This window comes from Panulirus ornatus, chromosome 68, assembly GCF_036320965.1.
Source record: "Panulirus ornatus isolate Po-2019 chromosome 68, ASM3632096v1, whole genome shotgun sequence".
NCBI classification, from domain to species: Eukaryota; Metazoa; Arthropoda; class Malacostraca; order Decapoda; family Palinuridae; genus Panulirus; species Panulirus ornatus.
The window spans coordinates 1,026,816-1,051,467 of NC_092291.1; the positions used below are offsets into that span (position 1 = coordinate 1,026,816).

At 40.6% G+C, this 24,652-nt stretch overlaps 1 protein-coding gene across 2 annotated transcripts in view; it reads left to right on the forward strand.

The window, feature by feature from the left end:
* Positions 1-24,652, forward strand: part of LOC139747246 (translation factor GUF1, mitochondrial-like) — a 324,019-nt gene that overhangs the window by 97,706 nt on the left and 201,661 nt on the right. For both annotated transcript variants that reach the window (XM_071659309.1, XM_071659310.1), the window contains exon 4: positions 14,509-14,781. In XM_071659309.1, coding sequence (XP_071515410.1) covers positions 14,509-14,781 — 273 coding nt within the window. The remainder of the gene's footprint in view (positions 1-14,508; positions 14,782-24,652) is intronic.

The window sequence follows — 24,652 nt, forward strand, 5'->3', positions numbered from 1 at the left end:
CAGTTTCTCACCCGAATCAGCCACCAGCCCTGTATCATCAGCAAGCAACAACTAACTCACTTCCCAAGCTCTCTCACCTACAACAGACTGCATACTTGCCCCTCTTTCCAAGATTCTTGCATTCACCTCCCTAACAACCCCATCCATAAACAAATTAAACAACCATGGAGACATCACGCACCCCTGCCGGAAACCAACATTCACTGAGAACCAATCACTTTCCTCTCATCCTACACGTACACATGCCTTATATCCTCGATAAAAACTTTTCACTGCTTCTAACAACTAACCTCCCACACCATATATTCTTAATCCCTTCCACAGAGTATCTCTATCAACTTTATCATATGCCTTTTCCAGATCCATAAATTCTACATGCAAATCCATTTGCTTTTCTAAGTATTTCTCACATACATTCTTCAAAGCAAACACCTGATCCACATATCCTGTACCACACATCTCTAGAAAGAGAGAGAGAGAGAGAGAGAGAGAGAGAGAGAGAGAGAGAGAGAGAGAGAGAGAGAGAGAGAGAGAGAGGGGGGATTTTGGACAAGTTTTGCAAGCAAATAGTGCAAATGACTGGGAGATGTATCAAAAAAAGAAGCAGGAGGTCAAGAAAAAGGTGCAAGATTTGAAAAAGAGGGCAAATGAGAGTTGGGGTGAGAGAGGATCATTAGATTTTAGGGAGAATAAAAAGATGTTTTGGAAGGAGGTAAATAAAGTGCCTAAGACAAGAGAACAAATGGGAACGACTGTCAAGAGGGCAAATGGGGAGATGATAACTATTTGTGGTGATGTGAGAAGGAGATGGAGTGAGGTTTTTGAAGGCTTCTTGAATGTGTTTGATGATAGAGTGGGAGATATAGGATGTTTTGGATGAGGTGGTGTGCGAAGTGAGAGGGTTAGGGAGAATGATTTGGTAAACAGAGAAGAGGTAGTAAAAGCTTTGCGGAAAATGAAAGCTGGCAAGGCAGTGGGTTTGGATGGTATTGCAGTGGAATTTATTAAAAAAGGGGATGACTGTGTTGTTGTTTGTTTGGTAAGGATGATTATCATACGTATGACTCATGGCATGGTGCCTGAGGATTGATGGAATGCTTGCATAGTGCCATTGTACAAAGGCAAAGGGGATAAAGGTGATTGCTCAAATTACGGAGGTATAAGTTTTTTGAGTATTCCTGTGACATTATGTGGGAGGGTACTGATTGAGAGGGTGAAGGCATGTACATACCATCAGAAGTGGTAGAGGATGTGTGGATCAGGTGTTTGCTTTGAAATATGTATGTGAGAAATACTTAGAAAAGCAAATAGATTTGTATGTAGGATTTATGGATCTGGAGAAGGCATATGATAGAGTTGATAGAGATGCTTTGTGGAAGGTATTAAGAATATATGGTGTGGGAGGTAAGTTGTTAGAAGCAGTGAAAAGTTTTTATCGAGGATGTAAGGCATGTGTATGTGTAGGAAGAGAGGAAAGTGAATGGTTCTCAATGAATGTTGGTTTGCGGCTAGGGTGCGTGATGTCTCCATGGTAATTTAATTTGTTTATGGATGGGTTATTAGGGAGGTGAATGCAAGAGTTTTGGAAAGAGGGGCAAGTATGCAGTCTGTTGTGGATGAGAGAGCTTGGGAAGTGAGTCAGTTGTTGTTCACTGATGATACAGGGTTGATGGCTGATTCGGGTGAGAAACTGCAGAAGCTAGTGACTGAGTTTGGTAAAGTGTGTGAAAGAAGAGAAGTGAGAGTAAATGTGAATAAGAGCAAGGTTATTAGGTACAGTAGGGTTGAGGGACAAGTCAACTGGGAGGTAAGTTTGAATGGAGACAAACTGGAGGAAGTGAAGTGTTTTAGATACCTGGGAGCGGATTTGGCAGTGGATGGGACCATGGAAGCAGAAGTGAATCATAGGGTGGGGGAGGGGGCGAAAGTTTTGGGAGCGTTGAAGAATGTGTGGAAGTCGAGAATGTTATCTTGGAAAGCAAAAATGGGTATGTTTGAAGGAATAGTGGTTCCAACAATGTTATATGGTTACGAGGCGTGGGCTATGGATAGAGTTGTGCAGAGGAGGGTGAATGTGCTGGAAATGAGATGTTTGAGGACAGTATGTGGTGTGAGGTGGTTTAATCGAGTAAGTAATGAAAGGGTAAGGGAGATATGTGGTAATAAAAAGAGTGTGGTTAAGAGAGCAGAAGAGAGTATTTTGAAATGTTTGGTCACATGGAGAGAATGATTGAGGAAATATTGACAAAGAGGATGTATGTGTCAGAGGTTCAGGGAACGAAGAGAAGTGGGTGACCAAATTGGAAGTGGAAAGAAGGAGTGAAAAAGATTTTGAGTGATCGGGGCCTGAACGTGCAGGAGGGTGAAAGTCATGCAAGGAATAAATTGAATTGGAACAATGGGGTATACTGGGGTTGATGTGCTGTCAATGGATTGAACCAAGGCATGTGAAGGGAGCAGGATGCTGGAAATCCTCCCCTCTTGTTTTTTTTTTTCTAATTTTCCAAAAGAAGGAACAGAGAAGGGTGCCCGTTGAAGATATTCCCTGAAAGGCCCAGTCCTTTGTTCTTAAAGCTACCTTTCTTACATGGGAAATGGCAAATAGAATGAAAGAAAAGACATATTGATTTTATTATACTTTGTCGCTATTGAATTGGAACGATGTGGTATACCGGGGTCGACGTGCTGTCAATGGATTGAACCAGGGCATGTGAAGCGTCTAGGGTAAAACATAGAAGGTTTTGTTGGGCTTAGATTTGGAAAGGGAGCTGTGGTTTCGGTGCATTATACATGACAGCTAGAGACTGAGTGTGAACGAAGTTGGCCTTTGTTGTCTTTCCTAGCGCTACCTCGCGCACATGCAGGGCAAGGGGGTTGTCATTTCATGTGTGGTGGGGTGGCGACGGGAATGAATAAGGGCAGACTATGAAATATGTACATGTGTATATATGTATATGTCTGTGTATGTATATATATGTACACATTGAGATGCATAAGTATATAAATGTGTGTGTCTGGACGTGTATGTATATACATGTGCACTGTCTGCCGTTATTCATTCTCATCGTTACCCCGCCACACATGAAATAACAACCCCTTCCCCCTCATGTGCGACAGGTAGCACTAGAAAAAGACAACAAAGGCCACATTCGTTCACACCAGTCTCTAGCTTTCATGTAATAATGCACCAAAAGTACAGCTCCCTTTCCACATCTAGGACCTACAGAACTTTCCATGATTTACCCCAAACGCTTCACATGCCCTGGTTCAATCCATTGACAACATGTTGACCCCGGTATACCACATCGTTCCAATTTTATTCTATTCCTTGCACGCCTTTCACCCTCCTACATCTTCAGGCCCCGATCACTCAAATTCTTTTTCACTCCATCTTTCCACCTCCAATTTGGTCTCCCACTTCTCCTCGTTCCCTCCATCTCTGACTCATATATCCTCTTGGACAATCTGTCCTCACTCATTCTCTCCATGTGACCAAACCATTTCAAAACACCCTCTTCTGCTCTCTCAACCACACTTTTTTTATTACCACAGATCTCTCTTACCCTATTATCACTTACTCGATCATACCACCTCACACCACATATTGTCCTCAAACATCTCATTTCCAGCACATCCACCCTCCTCTGCACAACTCTATCCATAGCCCATGCCTCGCAAATATATAACATTGTTGGAACCACTATTCCTTCAAACATACCCATTTTTGCTTTCCGAGATAATGTTCTCGACATAAATACATTCTTCAGTGCTCCCCGACCTTTCACCCCCTCCCCCACCCTATGATTCACTTCCACTTCCATGGTTCAATCCTCTGCCAAATCCACTCCCAGGTATCTAAAACACTTCACTTCCTCCAGTTTTTCTCCATTCAAACTTACCTCCCAGTTGACTTGTCTCTCAACCCTACTGTACCTAATAACCTTGCTCTTATTAGCATTTGCTCTCAGCTCTCTTCTTCACACACTTTACCAAATTCACTCACCAGCTTCTGCAGTTTCTCACCTGAATCAGCCACCAGTGGTGTATCATCAGCAAACAGCAACTGATTCACTTCCCAAGCTCGTTCATCCACAACAGACTGCATACTTGCCCCTCTTTCCAAAACTCTTGCATTCACCTCCCTAACAACCCCATCCATAAACAAATTAAACAACCATGGAGACATCATACACCCCTGCCGCAAACCTACATTCACTGAGAACCAATCACTTTCCTCTCTTCCTACACATACACATGCCTTACATCCTCGATAAAAACTTTTCACTGCTTCTAACAACTTGCCTCCCACACCATATATTCTTAATACCTTCCACAGAGCATCTCTATCAACTCTATCATATGCCCTTCTCCAGATCCATAAATGCTACATACAAATCCATTTGCTTTTCTAAGTATTTCTCAAATACATTCTTCAAAGCAAACACCTGATCCACACATCCTTTACCACTTCTGAAACCACACTGCTCTTCCCCAATCTGATGCTCTGTACATGCCTTCACCCTCTCAATCAATACCCTCCCATATAATTTACCAGGAATACTCAACACACTTATACCTCTGAAATTTGAGCACTCACTTTTATCCCCTTTGCCTTTGTACAATGGCACTATGCAACCATTTTGCCAATCATCAGGCCTCTCACCATGAGTCATACATACATTAAATAACCTTGCCAACCAGTCAACAATACAGTCACCCCCTTGTTTGATAAATTCCACTGCAATACCATCCAAACCTGCTGCCTTGCCGGCTTTTATCTTCTGCAAAGCTTTTACTACCTCTTCTCCGTTTACCAAATCATTTTCCCTAACCCTCTCTCTTTGCACACCACCTCGACCAAAACACCCTATATCTGCCACTCTATCATCAAATACATTCAACAAACCTTCAAAATACTCACTCCATCTCCTTCTCACATCACCACTACTTGTTAGCACCTCCCCATTAACCCCCTTCACTGAAATTCCCATTTGCTCCCTTGTCTTATGCACTTTATTTATAATCATATCTTTGGGGATAGGGGAGAAAGACTACTTCCCACGCACTCCTCACATGTCATAGAAGGTGACTAAAGGGGACGGGAGTGGGGAGGCTAGAAACCCTCCCCTCCATGTATTTTAACTTTCTAAATAGGGAAACAGAAGAAGGAGTCATGCGGGGAGTGCTCATGGAAACAGAAGAAGGAGTCATGCGGGAAGTGTTCATCCTCCTCAAAGGCTCAGATTTGGGTGTCTAAATGACTGTGGATGTAGCCAAGATGAGAAAAAAGGAGAGATAGGTAGTATGTTTGAGGAAAGGAACCTGGATGTTTTGGCTATGAGTCAAACGAAGCTCAAGGGTAAAGGGGAAGGGTGGTTTGGGAATGTCTTGAGAGTAAATTCAAGGGTTAGTGAGAGGACAAGAGCAAGGGAAGGATTAGCACTACTCCTGAAACAGGAGTCTTGGGAGTATGTGATAGAGTGTAAGAAAGTAAACTCTAGATTGATATGGGTAAAACTGAAAGTGGATGGAGAGAAAGTGGATGGAGAGAGATGAATGATTATTGGTGCATATGCACCTGGGCATGAGAAGAAAGATCATGAGAGGCAAGTGTTTTAGGAGCAGCTGCATGAGTGTGTTAGTAGTTTTGATGCACAAGACTGGGTTATAGTGATGGGTGATTTGAATGCAAAGGTGAGTAATGTGGCAGTTGAGGGAATAATTGGTGTACATGGGGTGTTCAGTGTTGTAAATGGAAATGGTGAAGAGCTTGTAGATTTATGTGCTGAAAAAGGACTGTTCATTGGGAATACCTGGTTTGAAAAGAGAGATGTACATAAGTATACGTATGTAAGTAGGAGAGATGGCCAGAGAGAGTTATTGGATGACATGTTAATTGATAGGTGCGTGAAAGAGAGACTTTTGGATGTTAATGTGCTGAGAGGTGCAACTGGAGGGATGTCTGATCATTATCTTGTGGAGGCGAAGGTGAAGATTTGTAGAAGTTTTCAGAAAAGAAGAGAGAATGTTAGGGTGAGGAGAGTCATGAGAGTAAGTGAGCTTGGGAAGGAGACTTGTGTGAGGAACTACCAGGAGAGACTGAGTACAGAATGGAAGATGGTGAAAACAAATGACGTTAGGGGAGTGGGAAGGAATGGGATGTGTTTGGGGAAGCAGTGATGGCTTGTGCAAAAGATGCTTCTGGCATGAGAAGGGTGGGAGCTGGGCAAATTAGAAAGGGTAGTGAGCGGTGGGATGAAGAAGTAAGATTATTAGTGAAAGAGAAGAGAGAGGTATTTGGACAATTTTTGCAAGTAAATAATGCAAATGAGTGGGAGATGTATAAAAGAAGGAGGGAGGAGGTCAAGAGAATGGTGCAAGAGGTGAAAAAGAGGGCAAATGAGAGTTGGGGTGAGAGAGTATCATTTAATTTTAGGGAGAATAAAAAGATGTTTTGGAAGGAGGTAAATAAGTTGCGTAAGACAAGGGAACAAATGGGAACATCAGTGAAGTGGGCTAATGGGGAGGTTATAACAAGTAGTGGTGATGTGAGAAGGAGATGGAGTGAGTATTTTGAAGGTTTGTTGAATGTGTTTGATGATAGAGTGGCAGATATAGGATGTTTTGGTTGAGGTGGTGTGCAAAGTGTGAGGGTTAGGGAGAATGATTTGGTAAACAGAGAAGAGGTAGTAAAAACTTTGTAGAAGATGAAAGCCGGAAAGGCAGCGGGTTTGGATGGTATTGCAGTGGAATCTATTAAAAAAGGGGGTGACTGTCTTGTTGACTGGTTGGTAAGATTATTTGATGTATGTATGACTCATGGTGAGGTGCCTGAGGACTGGCGGAATGCTTGTATAGTGCCATTGTTCAAAGGGAAAGGGAATAAGAGTGAGTGCTCACATTACAGAGGTATAAGTGTGTTGAGTATTCCTGGTAAATTATATGGGAGGGTATTGATTGAGAGGGTGAAGGCCTGTACAGTTCATCAGATTGGGGAAGAGCAATATGGTTTCAGAAGTGGTAGAGGATGTGTGGATCAGGTGGTTGCTTTGAAGAATGTATGGGAGAAATACTTAGTAAAGCAAATAGATATGTATGTAGCACTTATGGATCTGGAGAAGGCATATGATAGAGTTGATAGAGATTCTCTGTGGAAGGTAATAAGAATATATGGTGTGCGAGGCAAGTTGTTAGAAGCAGTGAAAAGTTTTTATTGAGGATGTAAGGTATGTGTATGTGTAGGAAGACAGGAAAGTGATTGGTTCTCAGTGAATGTAGGTTTGTGGCAGGGTGCATGATGTCTCCATGGTTGTTTAATTTGTTTATGGATGGGGTTGTTAGGGAGGTGAATGCAAGAATTTTAGAGAGAGGGGCAAGTCTGTTGTGGAAGAGAAAGCTTGGGAAGTGAGTCAGTTGTTGTTCGCTGATGATACAGCACTGGTGGCTGATTCAGTTGAGAAACTGCAGAAACTGGTTACTGAGTTTGGTAAAGTGTTTGAAAGAAGGAAGCTGAGAGTAAATGTTAATAAGAGCAAGGTTATTAGATAGAGTAGCATTGAAGGACAAGTCAATTGGGAGGTAAGTTTGAATGGAGAAAAACTGGAGGAAGTGAAATGTTTTAGATATCTGGGAGTGGATTTGTCAGCGGATGGAACCATGGAAGTGGAAGTGAATCGTAGGGTGGGGTAGTTGGCGAAAGTTTTGGGAGTGTTGAAAAATGTGTGGAAGTCGAGAATATCATCTTGGAAAGCAAAAATGGGTATGTTTGAAGGAATAGCGGTTCCAACAATGTTATATGGTTGCAAGGCGTGGGCTATTGATAGAATTGTGTGGAGGAGGGTAGATGTGCTGGAAATGAGATGTTTGAGGACATTATGTGGTGTGAGGTGGTTTGATAGACTGAGTAATGAAAGGGTAAGAGAGATGTGTGGTAATAAAAAGAGTTTGGTTGGGAGGGCAGAGGAGTTTGGTAAAGTGTGTGAAAGAAGAAAGTTAAGAGTAAATGTGAATAAGAGCAAGGTTACTAGGTACAGTAGGGTTGAGGGTCAAGTCAATTGGGAGGTAAGTTTGAATGGAGAAAAACTGGAGGAAGTAAAGTGTTTTAGATATCTGGGAATGGATCTGGCAGCGGATGGAACCATGGAAGCAGAAGTGAATCATAGGGTGGGGGAGGGGGCGAAAATCCTGGGAGCCTTGAAGAATGTGTGGAAGTCGAGAATATTATCTCGGAAAGCAAAAATGGGTATGTTTGAAGGAATAGTGGTTCCAACAATGTTGTATGGTTGTGAGGCGTGGGCTATGGATAAAGTAGTGCGCAGGAGGGTGGATGTGCTGGAAATAAGATGTTTGAGGACAATATGTGGTGTGAGGTGGTTTGATCGAGTAAGTAATGTAAGGGTTAGAGAGATGTGTGGAAATAAGAAGAGTGTGGTTGAGAGAGCAGAAGAGGGTGTTTTGATATGGTTTGGGCACATAGAGAGAATGAGTGAGGAAAGATTGACCAAGAGGATATATGTGTCGGAGGTGGAGGGAACGAGGAGAAGTGGGAGACCAAATTGGAGGTGGAAAGATGGAGTGAAAATGATTTTTGAGTGATCGGGGCCTGAACATGCAGGAGGGTGAAAGGCGGGCAAGGAATAGAGTGAATTGGATCGATGTGGTATACCGGGTTGACGTGCTGTCAATGGATTGAATCAGGGCATGTGAAGCGTCTGGGGTAAACCATGGAATGTTCTGTGGGGCCTGGATTTGGAAAGGGAGCTGTGGTTTAGGGCGTTATTGCATGACAGCTAGAGACTGAGTGTGAATGAATGGGGCCTTTGTTGTCTTTTCCTAGTGCTACCTCGCACACATGAGGGGGGAGGGGGATGTTATTCCATGTGTAGCAGAGTGGCGATGGGAATGAATAAAGGCAGACAGTGTGAATTGTGTGCATGTGTATATATGTATATGTCTGTGTGTGTATATATATGTGTACATTGAGACGTATGGGTATTTATATTTGCGTGTGGGGACGTGTATGTATATACATGTGTATGGGGGTGGGTTGGGCCATTTCTTTCGTCTCTTTCCTTGCACTACCTCGCAAACGCGGGAGACAGCGACAAAGCAAAATAATAATAATAAAAACATACAAAACACTTTGGTTGTAGAGGAAGCTGATGAAAAGAAACACAGGACTTTTATAGACAAGTTGCAAGAATATTTTGAGCCAAAGAAGGTCACTTATGAAAGGTATGTTTTTAAAGGTAGAGTTTAACAGTCTGATGAAACTTTTAATAGTTTCATTACTGATATATGAAAGAAGACTGTAAACTGTGAGTTTGGTGCTTTGAAGGATGAAATGATCAGAAACAGAATTATATGTGGTATCAGTAATGACCAGCTATGTGGACTGCTGTTGAGGGAAGGTGATACGACCCTTGATGAAGTTGTATAACATTTTCAAAAGTGTTTTCATTGCTGAATACACTGAAGCCTCGTCACTTGTGTATGGAATTCAGAGGGAAGAATTGTTGAGGAAGATGTAAGAATATGTGAGGGACTATTGGATAACAAGCTCTAAAATGGTTTCACAGTGGAGGATGCTGCAGCCTCATCATTAGTGAGATAGGGTGGGAAGGAAGCTTTAGAAAACATTGAAATTAGAATAATCATTAACAGAATACTAAAATTATTCACCCATACAAAGTTCATTGTCCTAATAAGATTTCACCATGATGCACTGAAGATGTGTGCAGTTACATTAGACAGATATCTTTTAATATTGTTCAAGGTGTCGCTGGAGAAAGGTAAAGTGCCAAGGGAGTGGAAAAGGGCAGGTTTCATACTTCTGAAAAAGAAAGGAGACTAGAAATAGGCACTGCCTTAAAGTCTAGACTCACTGTGGTATGTAAGATATTGGAAAAGTTAATCAGAAAGAAATAGATGACTTTCTTCTGAGGAGGAATTACATGAATGAGAGAGCACAGTTTTAGGTAAAAGAGGTGATGTGTAACAAACCTTATAGATTTTAGTGAGATTGAGGCATGCAAGGCAAAATACTTTGCTGCCTAAAAGCATTTGACACAGGACAGCATGGGAGGTTGATTAAGAAGCTGGGTTAAGGGAAAAAGCAGAAGACTCCTCTGATGTACAGAAGACTGTCTTGGTGAAAGGGGACAAAGGACACATGTGGGTCAGAGGTGCCATCTCCAAATGGTTGAAGGTCACCAGTGGAGTGCTAGCGGATTCTGCTTTGGATCTTACTCTTCTTAATGTATGTGAATGTCTTGCCTGAAGGTATGGACTCCTACATGAAGATGTTTGGAGATGATACAAAAATCACATGGGAAGTGAGATGCAAGCAGGATTGCATCTGCTTTGGAGTGGACCTAAATAGACTTTAAAGTTGTTCTCATACATGTTTAATGAAGGTCACCCCAAGCAAATGTAAAGTAGTTGGTATGGAGCAAAGTAAAAGGAGGCCTCAATATGATTACCATTTAGCAGGGAAAAAGATTCAGGATTCTGATTGTGATAAGGACTTGGGAGTCAATATTGTCCCAAACCTGTCACCAGATTCTAACATTGTGAAAATGACAAAGGAGACAGTCTGTTGTCTGGCAAAAATCAGAGTAGCCTTTGATATGGATAAGGAAATATTTAGCAATTCAAGCTTTGTCACCACAACTAAAGAAGCACAAGAAGCTTAAAGAACATCCAGAGAAGGGCAACAAAGATGGTACCAGAATTAAGAGGGCTGAGTTACAAGGAAAGGCTAAAGGCTTTAAGTGTGCTATCCTTGGAAGAGAGGATAGAGCAACTAGAGAACATAACATGAAATTAAGAATTTGCTGACAAAGATTTAAAAAAATACTTTTATAGCATGTGAGTGCTAGATTAATGGAATAGATTGACTGAGGACATGGTTAATGCAGACAGCATACATGAATTTAAGGAGATTTATGATAGTATGAACCAACCAGGGAGATATACTACTGTTTCCACATGTCTGGGTATCGGGATGGTTAGTTATGGCTGCATAGTGGACTAGCACTTTAATGGTTGTCAAGTTGCACTCCTTTGACCCAGGTAGCTGTCTTTTCTTTCTCCTCTCACCCACATGTGGACTTCTGGCATTCTGTCCATGCACAGACAGTCTCCCCTTATCACACATAACGCTTGACAACACTTAACACACATAACTCATTTTTTGTAACAAGATTTTTCTACAGTGAGCACAATATTCTGGCCCTGCCTTTGGGCTAAATGGAAGGATCAGTAGATAGGTGTAGTAGGTAGGGACAACAGGAGCATTTGCTAGAAACATTAAGCAGGAGCATTAGGTAGAATTATAATGTTGGAACATTAGGTAGGAACATTAGATAGTAGTAGTAGTTGGTGGGAACATTAGGTAGGAGCCTGTGGAAACATTGTGCCAAAGTTGCCCTCCACCTGTGGCCTGTTAAGGTTGAGGAACTAAAGACTAAGAAGTGGTGCTGGAGCTCATCAGTTATGGTGATTCTTTTGCCATGGACACCCTCTTGAGGGAGTTACTGGAGGGAACAGGCATCAGAGATGGAGATAGATACATAATAGAGAATGTTCATGAGATGTGGTCCCATGAGTGTAAGTCTTCCTCCCTGTACAATGCAAGTAGGTGATTACTTGACAGACTTCTTGAAATGTTCAGAATATCTCTGGAGAGAGGTAGTGTGCAAAGGGAGAGGAAAAAGGCAAACTTCTTATCTGTCTGTGAGAAGGGAGACCTGGAACAGGTATTGAACCACAGACTGGTCTAACTGGTGAATGAGGTTTGCAAGGTTCTGGACAATATTGTCAATAAGCAAGTGGATGACTTTCTATGCAGGGGCAATTAGGTAAGTGAGAGACAGCAAGGTTTCAAGGAAAGGAGGTCATGCAAGAAAACTCTCCCCTAGACAGATGGGAAAGGTTGGTGATTTGTTTGTATTTGTCTTGCCAGAAAGCACTTTGCACTGCAAATCTAGATCACAAGGCAGGAATTAGGTGGGAAACTTTTCTGATGAATAAAAGATTACCTAAGTGGAAGGAAACAAAGGACACATGTTAGAGAAGCTTTCTCAAAATGGCTTTAGGTCACCAGCAAGTGCCACAAAGTCCTCCTCTGGGACCATTACTCTTTTTGATTTGTGTAAATGACTTTTTTTTACATTGGATGTTTCAGTCATCGGATAAAAGTCCACATCAAGGCGAGGCCTTAACTGAAATAGGGAGGATTATGAAAGGGAAAAAAAGAGAAAAGGGAAAGTATTTACCAGTCTTGGAGGCAATGAAAAACTTGTCTTTTAAAATGTGCCAGGTCATAGTTACTGGGAAATATATGTGAAGGTAGAGAGTTCTAAAGTCCACCCTTGAGTTGCTAACATCCGTACAGTAATCATGTGATGCAGGAGCTTGCTGAGTATTGCTTGGTCTCACTAGTGGTGTGGGCACACAGGCAACCAGTCCTTGGGAGCAAAAACCAAAGTAATATGTATAGAAGAGGAAAAGTAAACCAACATTGCAACATAGGGCAAGAGTATCAAGTTTGGAAGTTAGGCTAGGAGATTTGTTAGTCAGACCGCTTGCCAGAAGGTATGGACTGCTACCTGAATATATGTGCAGTTAATGCAAGTTTATGTGGGAAGTGAAAAGGGTGGAGGATTGCATCACCTTACAAGGGGATCTTGACAAACTCCAAAGTTAGTCTGATGCATGGTCGCTGAACTTCAGCCAAAGTAAATATAAAGTAGTGAGGATGGGTCATAGTGAAAGAAGGCCCCGATATGATTATCATCTACAAGGCATTTGTGTTTGAAAAAGACCTGAAAGTTGACATTGCTTCAAACCTTTTGCCAGAGTTCCACCGTAGGAGACCAACTGTCTGCTGTCATATAGAACAGCATTCATGTTCATGGATAAAGAAATTTTCAGTAAGCTGTTCACTTCATGTATATGGTCAAACCTAGAAGAAGCTTCTCAAGTCTTTTTACATCACCTAAAGAAGCACAAAGAGCAAATAGAGAAGGTCCAGAGGAGAGCAACAGATAGTATCAGAGAATGGAGAGCTGGAGGCTTTATATTTGCCCACCTTTGAAGAAAGAAGAGTGAGGAGTGACCTGAACATAATCTAAAAGTTTTTAAAGCAGATTAATGACACAGTGAACAGGTTTTTAAGAGATGTAGGGATAGAACAACCGTAGGACATAACTAGAAATTATGCAAAAAATTTTTTTAGAAAAGATATGAGAAAGCACTATTATGGTATAAGACTGGAAGGTGAATAGAATAAAATGACTGAAGACATGGTTTCATTTTAGAGAATGTTCAAGATAGGGCACCATAAGTGAAGAACAACCTTTTAGTACAAATAGGTAATTACATGTGGGGCAGAAACAAAAATTTGCAACCTGGACCTAGGTGTGGCACATGACAGACAGCATCATGCTGGCTCACTATGTCGCCATTACTAATTGATATTGCATTTTCTTATCAGTGTTAATTTGTTGATCTCTGTAGATAATGAATTTTTTAGTGGAATTCATGATTGGGTAGATGCATCGGCTGGATTTAGTATTCAGGTAGGATTTTGTAGTGGTACCAGCTTTGGAATCTTAGTCATAAAGATCTGTTTTAGTCATTTTCCTTATAGAGTGATACATTGTAAGTATTTGAATGAAGAATGTTGATATGATTTCATGCTCACATAGGGAGGTGTACCTAAGATGATGCATATATGTATTCAGTAAAACTCATTACCTGTAAGACATATAGCCATGTCTCAAAATTTTTTTGCTTTTTTTATTAGTATACTTGATTGTCGTTTCCCACATCAGTGAGATAGCACCAGGAAACAGACGAAGAATGGCCCATCCACTCATATACACATATATATGCATGTGCATATACATACACATACACAGACTTACACTTGTATACACATGTACATATTCATACTTGCTTACTTTCATCCATTCCTGGAGCTGCCTGGCCCCACAGGAAACAGGACTGCTACCCTCTGCTTCAGTGAAATAGTGCCAGGAAAACACAAAAAAGGCCACATTTGTTCACACTCGGTCTCTAGCTCTCATGTGTAATGTACCGAAACCACAGCTCCCTATCCATATCCAGGCCCCACATACCTTTCCATGGTTTGCTTTTATATGTATTTTTTATGTTAACAAGATTGGAGTTTGCAATCAGCTGCTTATGTTTGATATGTAAAAACATTCTTGCAAGTAAACCCTAAGCTTTTTCACTCTTTTCTCTCAAAGAGGATCTCATTCATTTTAAGCCCTGCATTGATGAATCGAGGTGAATACCAGGCAAAACACTCCTATTCCACAGCAAATTCAGTAGATATGGTTATTGAAGATTGGTTATGCTTTATTTTGCCCATGAAATTATAAAAACTTAGACAGTAGGAAAATGAATTTTAGAAGGTCAGCTGTTTTGGTAACATGTTACTATACCCATAATAAGGGTCTGATTTTTTCTATCTTACAGAAATACCTACTCAATCTGATAGATACACCTGGCCATGTTGATTTTACGTATGAAGTATCAAGATCATTGGCTGCTTGTCAAGGAGCTGTTCTGTTGATAGATGCTAATGAGGGTGTTCAAGCTCAGACTGTAGCAAATTTTTACTTAGCATTTACAAATGAATTAGCAATCATCCCAGTGATAAATAAGATAGATCTGAAAAATGCTAATCCTGAGGATGTGAAGGAACAACTGCTGAATCTTTTTGAAATTGACCCTGATAAAGTACTGAAGGTAAGTTTGGCCCTCTGTTATGATTTATGGTACTCCTTTAGTAAAATACTTTGTCATGAGTAAGTTTTTGCTGTGTAGTAATGATATTATTTGTATTTGCCATTTTTAGGTTCTCATAAATAAGAAGGCGTGTATCAATATTTGGTAATTTAAATGTATGAAGAAGGTTTATATATGCTACCATGCTTTGCTTAGATATTACGTATACTTATCAAAGATAGACTGTAGATAGTACTTGGTAGGCAGCCAATGACCAGGTATATTATCAGTACTATCCACCTCAGTATCAGAAGGGTTAATGATGGCTGTGAAGTGAGCCAGGATTTTGGTGGTTTGTGAAGTTGCACTTTTCTAACCCAGGTATCTGTCTTTTAATTTTGCCTCACCCACATGTAGACTACTGGTATTCTGTTCACAACATACAATCTCTCCTTGTCACACTTAACTCTTGATAACACTTAACTCACACAGCTCATTCTTTGTAACTCTAGATTTTTCTTCAATGAGCGATATGTGCTAGCCCTACTTTATGGCAAAATGGTAGAAGCAGTAGATAAAAACACAAGGTAGAAGTACTTGATAGGAACATTAGGCAGGATCATTAGGTAGAAGCAGTCATTAGGAATATTAGGTTGAAGCCTTTGCAAACACTGCACTAGAGTTGCCCTCTGCTAGTGGCCTGTTAAGGATGATACAGTACATTAATTAATGATAATTTTAAAAATTTTGAAAAATTAAAGAATCTCAAACACCACATCATATTGTGCATTTCACATCACACTTGTTTTAGTTAGCATGGGGTAGACTCGCTTTTTTTTAATCTCAAGAGGGCCTCAAGCTATCATGTGGTCAGGTTGTATACAGAGTGTTCCTGTTATTTCAGAATTGTTACTTTATATATTATATAATTTTGTGATCCTTACAATTCCAAATGACATCAAGTGATTGTAATAGGTGCAATGAAAGCATGTAGTCTGTCCTCACTTTATTATAAAAAGTATTCTTTCACAGGAGAGGGGTAGCATCAACCTCTATCTCAGTCTGACCCCTGCCTCCAACTGCCTGGAAGCATTCCCAACTTCTCACATTGCCAGATGCCCACATCCCAACTATTGTACCACAAACACTGAAACCTACACCCCCTCATGAGATTTTGATAATTAAGTATGAAACTTTGTTATAACAAAAACAAAAACAACAAAAAAAGTTGATGAAATTAAAATTCGACAAGGCATAAGGCAAATATACTCTCAAATTACTGCTCAGCAATGATACACTTTCTTTACATGCAAACATAACAAAAATGACATAACAGATTAGTGTGTCTACTCTTCACAGAAGCCACCACAAACATAATCTTGCAAGTGTGTGGGGCAGTGTCTCACACGGTGAGGGTGCCACCGCCTGTGGTGGGTCTCTGCAACTGGGATTGAAGCCATTGCTGGTGGGTACTCTTCTTGACCTATTGGTGTCATGGGGGTTGGCAAAACCCAGGGACATAGGTGATGTTGGTTTTGCAAAGACAGGCAGCCACTGCCTTCCAGCTTCACTGAATATTGTCTATGGGGCTTCACCTCCACTGCCACACCAGACCTGTCCCACACCTTTGAAGCAATGTCCTACACACAGACAGGGTTGCCCCACGGATAGCTGGGGCAGTGTAGTGGTGTGACCTGCTGGGCCACCCTGCACATGAGCCTGGCTTTCTGCTATGGCCCACTACCTGTTTTGCAGAGCAGTTTTCCATCACCAGTGTATAAGATAATGTTTCTTGTTTGCCGTGATACCTTCTCACAACTTTCTTCCTGCTGCTAGCTGTTTGGGTGACCTTAGGGGATGGTGAGATACTGCATTGCTTTGCTGTTGGGCAGGCTACTTCCAACACCTGTATTGCCCCTCAACACCCATTTGGCTCCCTTTACCGCTGTTTCAGTGCATCCATTGAACTGTGGGAAGTGGGCTGAGGAGATGCAGGCCATGATTCCCCATTTCTTGGAGAAAGCTTCCATCTCCTCACTGTCTAGATTAGTTCTCCCATCTGAGGCAATTTCTTGGGTGCACCCCATCTCCTTAAGAAGGTGAGCAGCCTTGCTTTAACTTGAGATATTCCCATGTAGGTTTGAATCCTACTCACTGTACCATGAAAGAGGTGTACTGAAAGCCAGTGGTCCGTACTCACTATATTATAAAGAAGTATCCTTTTACAGGAGAGGGTTGGCATCACCTCTATCTCAGCCTGACTTCTGCCTCCAACTGCCCAGCAAGCGTTCCCATAGTCAGGTACCCACCGCCCAGCTATCTTACCACACACTAAACCTTACAGTGATAGAAGAGTTAAAAGAAAGCATGTGAACTTGAATGTGCAAAGAAATAAGTTACATTAGACTTAACAGACTTTTGCATTAATGGACACCTGTTCCCCCTATTGGTCCATTGAATCAAGGGAAAATGCACCTGATCTTGTTGAAGTTGTGGAAACAAAGCAAACAAAAGAGATATCTCACATTCTCTGTCCAGTGAGGTATATGATAATAAGGAGGGAAAGAGAAAATAAATGAGGAGGAGGTTTGGCTCTCTTAAAAGGAGATAAATTCAAATTTCAGGAAACAGTAGTGGATGGCCCTTTCAGATAGTACATATTAGGAAGGGTAACTGAAAGAAAAAAGTGGTCTTGCTATCTGTCTATCTACCTATCTATATATCTGTCTACACCTCTGATACCCATCCCTTCCTGGAACTCCCATCAAGAGGATGGCCATGGCAAAAGATTCTCTACCTATCCTTGTCTTTGTATGCCTTCCTTGCATACACCATTCAACTTATTTTTCCCCCATTTCTCTCCCTCCAGTATTCATCCACTCTGTTTCCCCATGTCGCAGGTGGCCTTTGTCTTACACCAACTCCTTTAATCATGCTATCATACTCTGTCTTTGTAACCTTCCCATCTTGCATTCTTTCCAGATACCCAAACCACCTCAAGATATTATGTTTCACCCACTCTATCACTTCACAGTTCATCAAGATATTATGTTTCACCCACTCTATCACTTCACAATTCGTATCCTTTGAATTCCTTGCCATACCAAATCTCTCAAACACTCTCAAATTACTTTCTTTATTCCATCTAGTCATACCACATGCTCCATTCAAATAACTCATTTCCTCTGTCTTGATTCTTGAATTCAGTGACTTCCCATGTCCATGTTTTGGCTGCATAGTTCAGGGTCAGGAAAACTATGCCGTCTCTTAATCATTTCTTCTTTTCTATACGTACACCTCTAACCTTCACTATTTTGTTAAGGGACCCAATGACTTCTACCCTGTACTGCTTACTCCCATGTCTTTCATTCCATATTGCCAAAGTTACCCAAGGTAGCTTCCAAATGCATAGATTTTGTTACCTCTTCCCGAGTTTCTACCCCATATCTATAATACAGTTTAGTTCACTTTGTTCACTCTGTAGGACTTTGATCGCTCATGCTTACTCACTTTATCAAACACGTTTACAACCTTCTGCAATGCCTCTTCACTCTCAGCAAACAACATTGCATCATCTGCAAAAAATCTTGTCTCTGGCCACCATACCTCACCACTTCATTTTCACCTCTCTTATCACTTCATCCAGGTATATGTCAAAAAGCTGCAGTGACATCACACAGCCCTTCATCACACCCACATTATCACCAGAACATTTGCTCAACTCTCCATCCACTCTAACATGCATTTGCTTCATTGTAGAAGGCTTTCACACTATCCAGCAGTTGTCCCTCAGCCCAATATATCCTTTACACAACCCATAGAGCATTGTATTTGACACTGTCGTACATTTTTGCCAGATCCATAAGATTTGCATACCACTTCCTACCCTTTGCTAGATGCTTCTCCACAGTCATTCTCACAGCAAAAATCTGATCCACATTCCTACCTTTCCTAAAAACCCCATTGCTCATCACTTGTTTTGCATTCACTCACTTCCATCACTCTGTCAGTCAACACTTTTGCAGGTGCTTTTTATAGTATACTTAATAGACTTATTCTTCTATATATGCTATATGCATCCTTAGCACCATTTCCTTTAGATAAAGCAACAATAATAGCATTCACCCAATCTTCAGACACAGCCTTCTGCTTTCATGCTAAATTACAACCAAATGCATCCACCCTATCATACTTTCTCCTCCATATTTCTATATTTCAGCTGTAATCCCATCCTGTCCCAGTGGTGTTGATGATATATGATCCTTCAAAGAATTCTAATGATCTAGAACAATATATAGTGACAATAATGAAGGATCGTTCAGTTAATCATGTGCTTCTGAGAGAAGGTAACGTATCGATGATGAGGGATTTCAAGTTCTGTATAAGGAGATAGATTGACAGGATTTGAATTCTCTCCATGAAAAAAATTCATGAAAACACAATTTCCTAGAGTTTGTTCAGGAAGATTTGTTACACCAGCATGTCGGTGAACACTATAGGATCAGAGTGACTGATTCACCCTCATTACTATATCTTATCTTCACACAGACTTGCACAGATACTGAAAATTCTGCAGGTTACACCACTTGGAAAAAGCAATCATGTATTGCTCAAGTTTGATTATGTGATAAACATGGAAGTTAAAAGACCAGGGTTGAGGCAGGACTTGAGAAGGAGATACAATGGTGGAAACTAAACAAAACTTAAGACTCTGTAGGAACATAGATTGGGATATGGAGTTCAGTAGCCAGGAACCAGGGTTCTGTGGTGAAAGGTTCTGTGATAGTTGCAATGGAATGAGAACATGTGTATCTCTAGCATCAAATACAGAGTGAAGATTTAGAAAGAGGGATTAATTGTTTAATCAAAGACGTCAAAAAGCAAGGGAGCCGATAGATGTGCAGTGGCATAAGGTATAGGTGAAATTCAGCCAGTTAGCTTAAGCTGGGTATAAGAGAGTAAGAAATGAAGTGCAGAAGGATAAGAAAAGAGGAACAGCAAAATTTTTAGATGAGTATTCTGGATAAGAAAGGTTAAAATCCAAAACTTTAACATAAATTCATTAGAAGTTGATTGTCATATAAAGAATGGCTAACGAAATTAAGGGATACAGAGGAAAAAGTAGATGATGTCAGGATATGTAAGGAACTTGATAACAAGTTTAAGAGTGTCTTTTTTATGGAGGAAGACACTATAACCCCATCACTAGTGAGGTGAGATGGGGAGGAGGCTCTTGAAAATGTTGAAGAAAGTTGCTAAAAGCAGTGAGAAGTTTTTATCAACAGTGTTGAATTTGTGTACAAGTAGAAAGAGAGGAGGCAGAGTGGTTTCAAGTGAAGGTTGGTTTGTGGCAGGGATGTGTGGTTCCACCATGGCTGTTTAATTTGCTTATGACTGGTGGTGATGAGGAAGGTAAATGCAAAATTCTTGGAGGGTGTACAAGTGTGCAGGCTGTAGCAGATGATAGGACCTGGGAATTAAGTTGGTTGCTGATTGATGATGAGACAGTACTAGTAACAGATTTGAGTAAGAAACTACATGAGTTGGTGAATGAATTTTGAAGAGTGTGTGAAAGAAGGAAGTTGGGAGTGAATGTGAATTAAAGCAAGGTTATTAGGTTTAGCAGGGAAGAGGGACAGGTTTGTTGGAGTTTGAGTTTAAATGGAGAAAATTGGAGTAAGTGAAGTTTTCTAGATATCTGGGAGCAGATGGCAGCAAATGGAACCACTGAGGCTGAAATGAGCCATAGGGTGGGTGAGGGTGCAAAGTTTTTGGGAACATTAAAAAATGTGTGGAAAGAAGCCTTTTTCTGGGAAGGCGAAAATTTGTATTTTTCCAGAAAAAAAAAAAAAAAAGAAGGAACAGAGAAGGGGGCCAGATGAGGATATTCCCTCAAAGGCCCAGTCCTCTGTTCTTAACGCTACCTCGCTAACTCGGGAAACAGCAAATAGTATGAAAGAAAGAAAAAAAGAGAGATAAGAGGTGTGTTGATAAAGATAGTGTGGTTGAGAAGCTGAAGAGGGTGTGCTCAGTTGGTTTGGACATATGGAGAGAATGAGTGAGGAGAGGTTGACAGAGAGAATAAATTCTTCAAAAGTGGAGGTGACAAGGAGAAGGGGAAGACTAAGTTGGAGAAGGAGGAGCAGAGTGAAAAAGATTTTGAATGCTTGTGACTTGAACATGCAGGAAGGTGAAAGGCGTGCATAGGATAGATTGAACTGGAACAACATGATATACTGGGCTTGATGTGCCATCAGTTGACTGAACCAGGGCATGTGAAACGTCTGGGGAAACCATGGAAAGGTCTGTGGGGCCTGTTTGTGGTTGGGGTGGAGGGGCATACTTTCAGTGCATTGCACATGACAGTAAATGATTGGATATGAGCAAGTGCAACCTCTCTTCATCTGTTCCTGGTGCTACCTCACTAAAGTGGGAAATGGTGATCAAGTTTGAAAAATCTAATAAAGACATTAACCAAAGGGTAAAATGTCTTGACCTATATAAGGCTCATGGTCTTGATGAAATTTCACCTTATATGCTGAAGATGTGTGGATATACATAAGACAAACCTGTTTAGATATTGTTCAAGAAGAAGCTGGAGTAGAGCAAAGTGCTAGGGGAGTGGAAAAGGGCAATTTTCATACCCAATTATAAGAAAAAAACAGAGAAGATGCTGAACTTCATGCCAGTCTCCTTGACAAATGGTCTGTAAGGCATTGTAAAGGTTAAACAGAAGGGAAATGGATGACTTTCTGCAAAGGAGAATTTACTAAGTTAGAGGCAACCCTGATATAAGGAAAGGAGGTCATGTATAACAACCCTCATAGATTTCTATGGGGTAGTGAGCTCTGTCATAGACAAAGGAAAGGCTGAGTAGATTGTTTATATCTTGACTGCCAAAAAGTGCTTGTCACAGTACTGCATTGGGGCTGAGTAAGAAGCTGGAATACCAGGCAGGAATAAGGGAAAGACTCCCTCAGTGGATAGAAGATTATCTAAGCAGAAGGAAATAAAGAATGCATGTTAGAGGAGCTTTATCTAAATGGATGGTCATCAGTGAAGTGCTCCAGGGTTCTGTTTTGGGACCATCACTCTTCATGATCTATATACAAATGACTTGCTTTAAGGTATGGAATCCCACATCAGTAAGTGTGCATATGATGCAAAAGTCATGAAGAAAATGAAAAAAGAGGATTATTGCATCATCTTACAGGAGTACCTAAGCAGATTCCAAAGTTGCTCTGATACATGGTTGATGAAGTTCAATCCAAACAAATGTAAAGTAATGAGGATGGGATAAAATGAAAAAAGGCCTAAACTTTAGATTTGCTGACCTTGGAAGAGAGAAGATTGAGGGGTAACCTGATCACAATCTTCAAGTTATTAAAACACATACATCGATGATGTGGTCATTGAACAGTCCTTTGAGTGATCTAGGGATAAGCAACTTGAGAATTACACATGAACATAAGCAAAAAAATTGTTAAAAAGATGTAGTGAAGTATTTTGTATTATATGAGTAGTGGATGAATGGAACAGAAAACAGAGTGCATGGTGAATGCAGACAGCGTACATAAATTTGAGATATTGTATGATAATGAGGCCCCATGAGCATAAAACTCCCTCCTCATGCAGCACAATTAGGTTAAAAAGAAAAGGTAATTACTGACCTCCAATTCCATTGCCCCATTTGTTCTATATCCACTCCCAGGTATCAAAAACAATTCACTTCCAAGTTTTCTCTTTTAAACTTTTAGACAACTAAGCTGTTTCTCAACCTGTATTTTCTGCACTGCTAAGTCTGATAGACTTGATTTTGTTCACATTTACTCTCAGTTTGCTCCTGTCATTCTATCTATATATTTATCTATCTATCTATATCTATATATCTATCTGTCTGTCTATTTAGCTATATCTCTGACACCTGTTCATTTTGTAATATATCTTGTATTATCATTTGACTAATAAAAACTTACTTACTTACTTACTTACTTATATGAATTTCCACTTATCCCTGTCCTTATATTCCTCCCTTGCATACACCAGTCCATGCATTCTTCCACCATTTCTTTTCCTGCAGTATTCCTCCACCCTATTTGCCCATGTCACTTCTGTACTTTCACTCTGTTTCTTCTCAAACACCACTACTTCATTTTTACTTGCATTGATTTCAGTCGCCTGTGCTTACATACTTCATAAAATGCATTCACAACCTTCTGCATTTCATGTTCACTCTCAGCAAACAACACAGTATCATCGTCAAACAGGCTTGCCACTATCCACCATATCTCACCACCACACTTCATCTCTTCACCCCTTTTCCCTTGTTTTGCTTTCTCTCTCTTATCACTCTATCCATAGCTATATTAAAAAGCCACAGTGACATCACACAGTCTTGCCTCACACCTACATGTATCCCAAAACTTTTACTGAACTCTCCATCCACTCTTACACAAGCATTTGCTCCTCTATAGAAGGCTTTCCAGTATCCAAGAGTTGACCCCAACCCTATGCATCCTTAACATGTCCCATAAAGCATTTCATTCAGTTCTGTTGTATGCTTTCCCCAGATCCATATCACCAGACTACTATGTATCTTAAAGTTTTGTTTCACTTAAACATATCACCTATCTTTTCTTTCTAGTCATCTTGTCTACACCCACACACTTTCAGAGACCCCAGCCTGAGCCTTCAAGGAAGATGAGCACTGCTTTCTTGGCTCCTTTCTTCTGTTTCATCTTTTAGAAACTGCAAGTATAAGAAGGGATGTGTCCAGCCCCTATCCATGCCCCCTCTAAATCACCTTCTGTGATATGCAAGGAATTCGTGGGTATAATTGTTTCTTCCCTGTGCTGTGTGTACCCTAAAAGATAGGTAGTAAAGGTGTGATTTATTCACACTGTTTTGTGGTTCTATGTACTTTAGGAGGTGTCTATTAATATTTTGGTTATTGAAATGTATGAGGAAGGTAGTACATATACTACCGTTCTAAACCAGAGATGCACTCAGTTTACAAATGTAAGATTATGTAATTCAAGGCTAAAATTGATCCAAGTACTGACCCTAAGAAACAATTAGGAAATATTGGAAAGCTATGATTTTTTATGATATGAATTGTGTTGGAGTCTGCACCAAGATGAAATATGGCACTCATCATTTGACTCCAGACTCCATTTCCAAAAGAAAAAACTTTTCCAGATTAGAGTCTTCTTTGCAGTATTTATTTACCCACATGTTAAAAACCTTGAGGTTAACCCTGATGTCTTATTTTTTAATGCATTCCATTCAGAAATAATTGTAGAGATAACCTTTGCAGATCAGGCCATGGGTGTAATACCACAAGAATACAAAAGTAAGTGTACCTGTCTCTGAAAAACAGTATACATCCTATATACTACATACTATCTTGTGCATGCCCATCACCATCATGCATGTTCAGGCCCTAATCACTCAAAATCTTTTTCGCTTCATCCTTCCATCTCCAATTTAGTCTCCTCCTTTTACCTTATGCCCTTCACTTCTGACGCATATACAGGAACCTCTTAATTTATACACGTTTGCACAGTGGCAGTATTGTTACCAATGAGGTAACTGCTACTGTGGAAAGTAAAGAAGCTTAAATTGGGAAAATTATAAAGTTTCAGCACCTCGAGAGGATACTCTAGTTTACTAGAGTATCCAAGTCTCACCCCACCTTCTTGTGGTGACCTTGTATTACATCCCTTAGGTGTAGAGCTAAAGGTGGAGGTGTTGCCCAATTACATCAGGGCAATACTTTTAGGTCTGGACAAACTCCTGAGGTGTGCTTTCACTTTTGAATTTTTTGACAGTTTTGGAGCCTCGTTGTCTCTGGAGACATAGCACTGGAGTTGCCCTCTGCCAGTGACCTGTC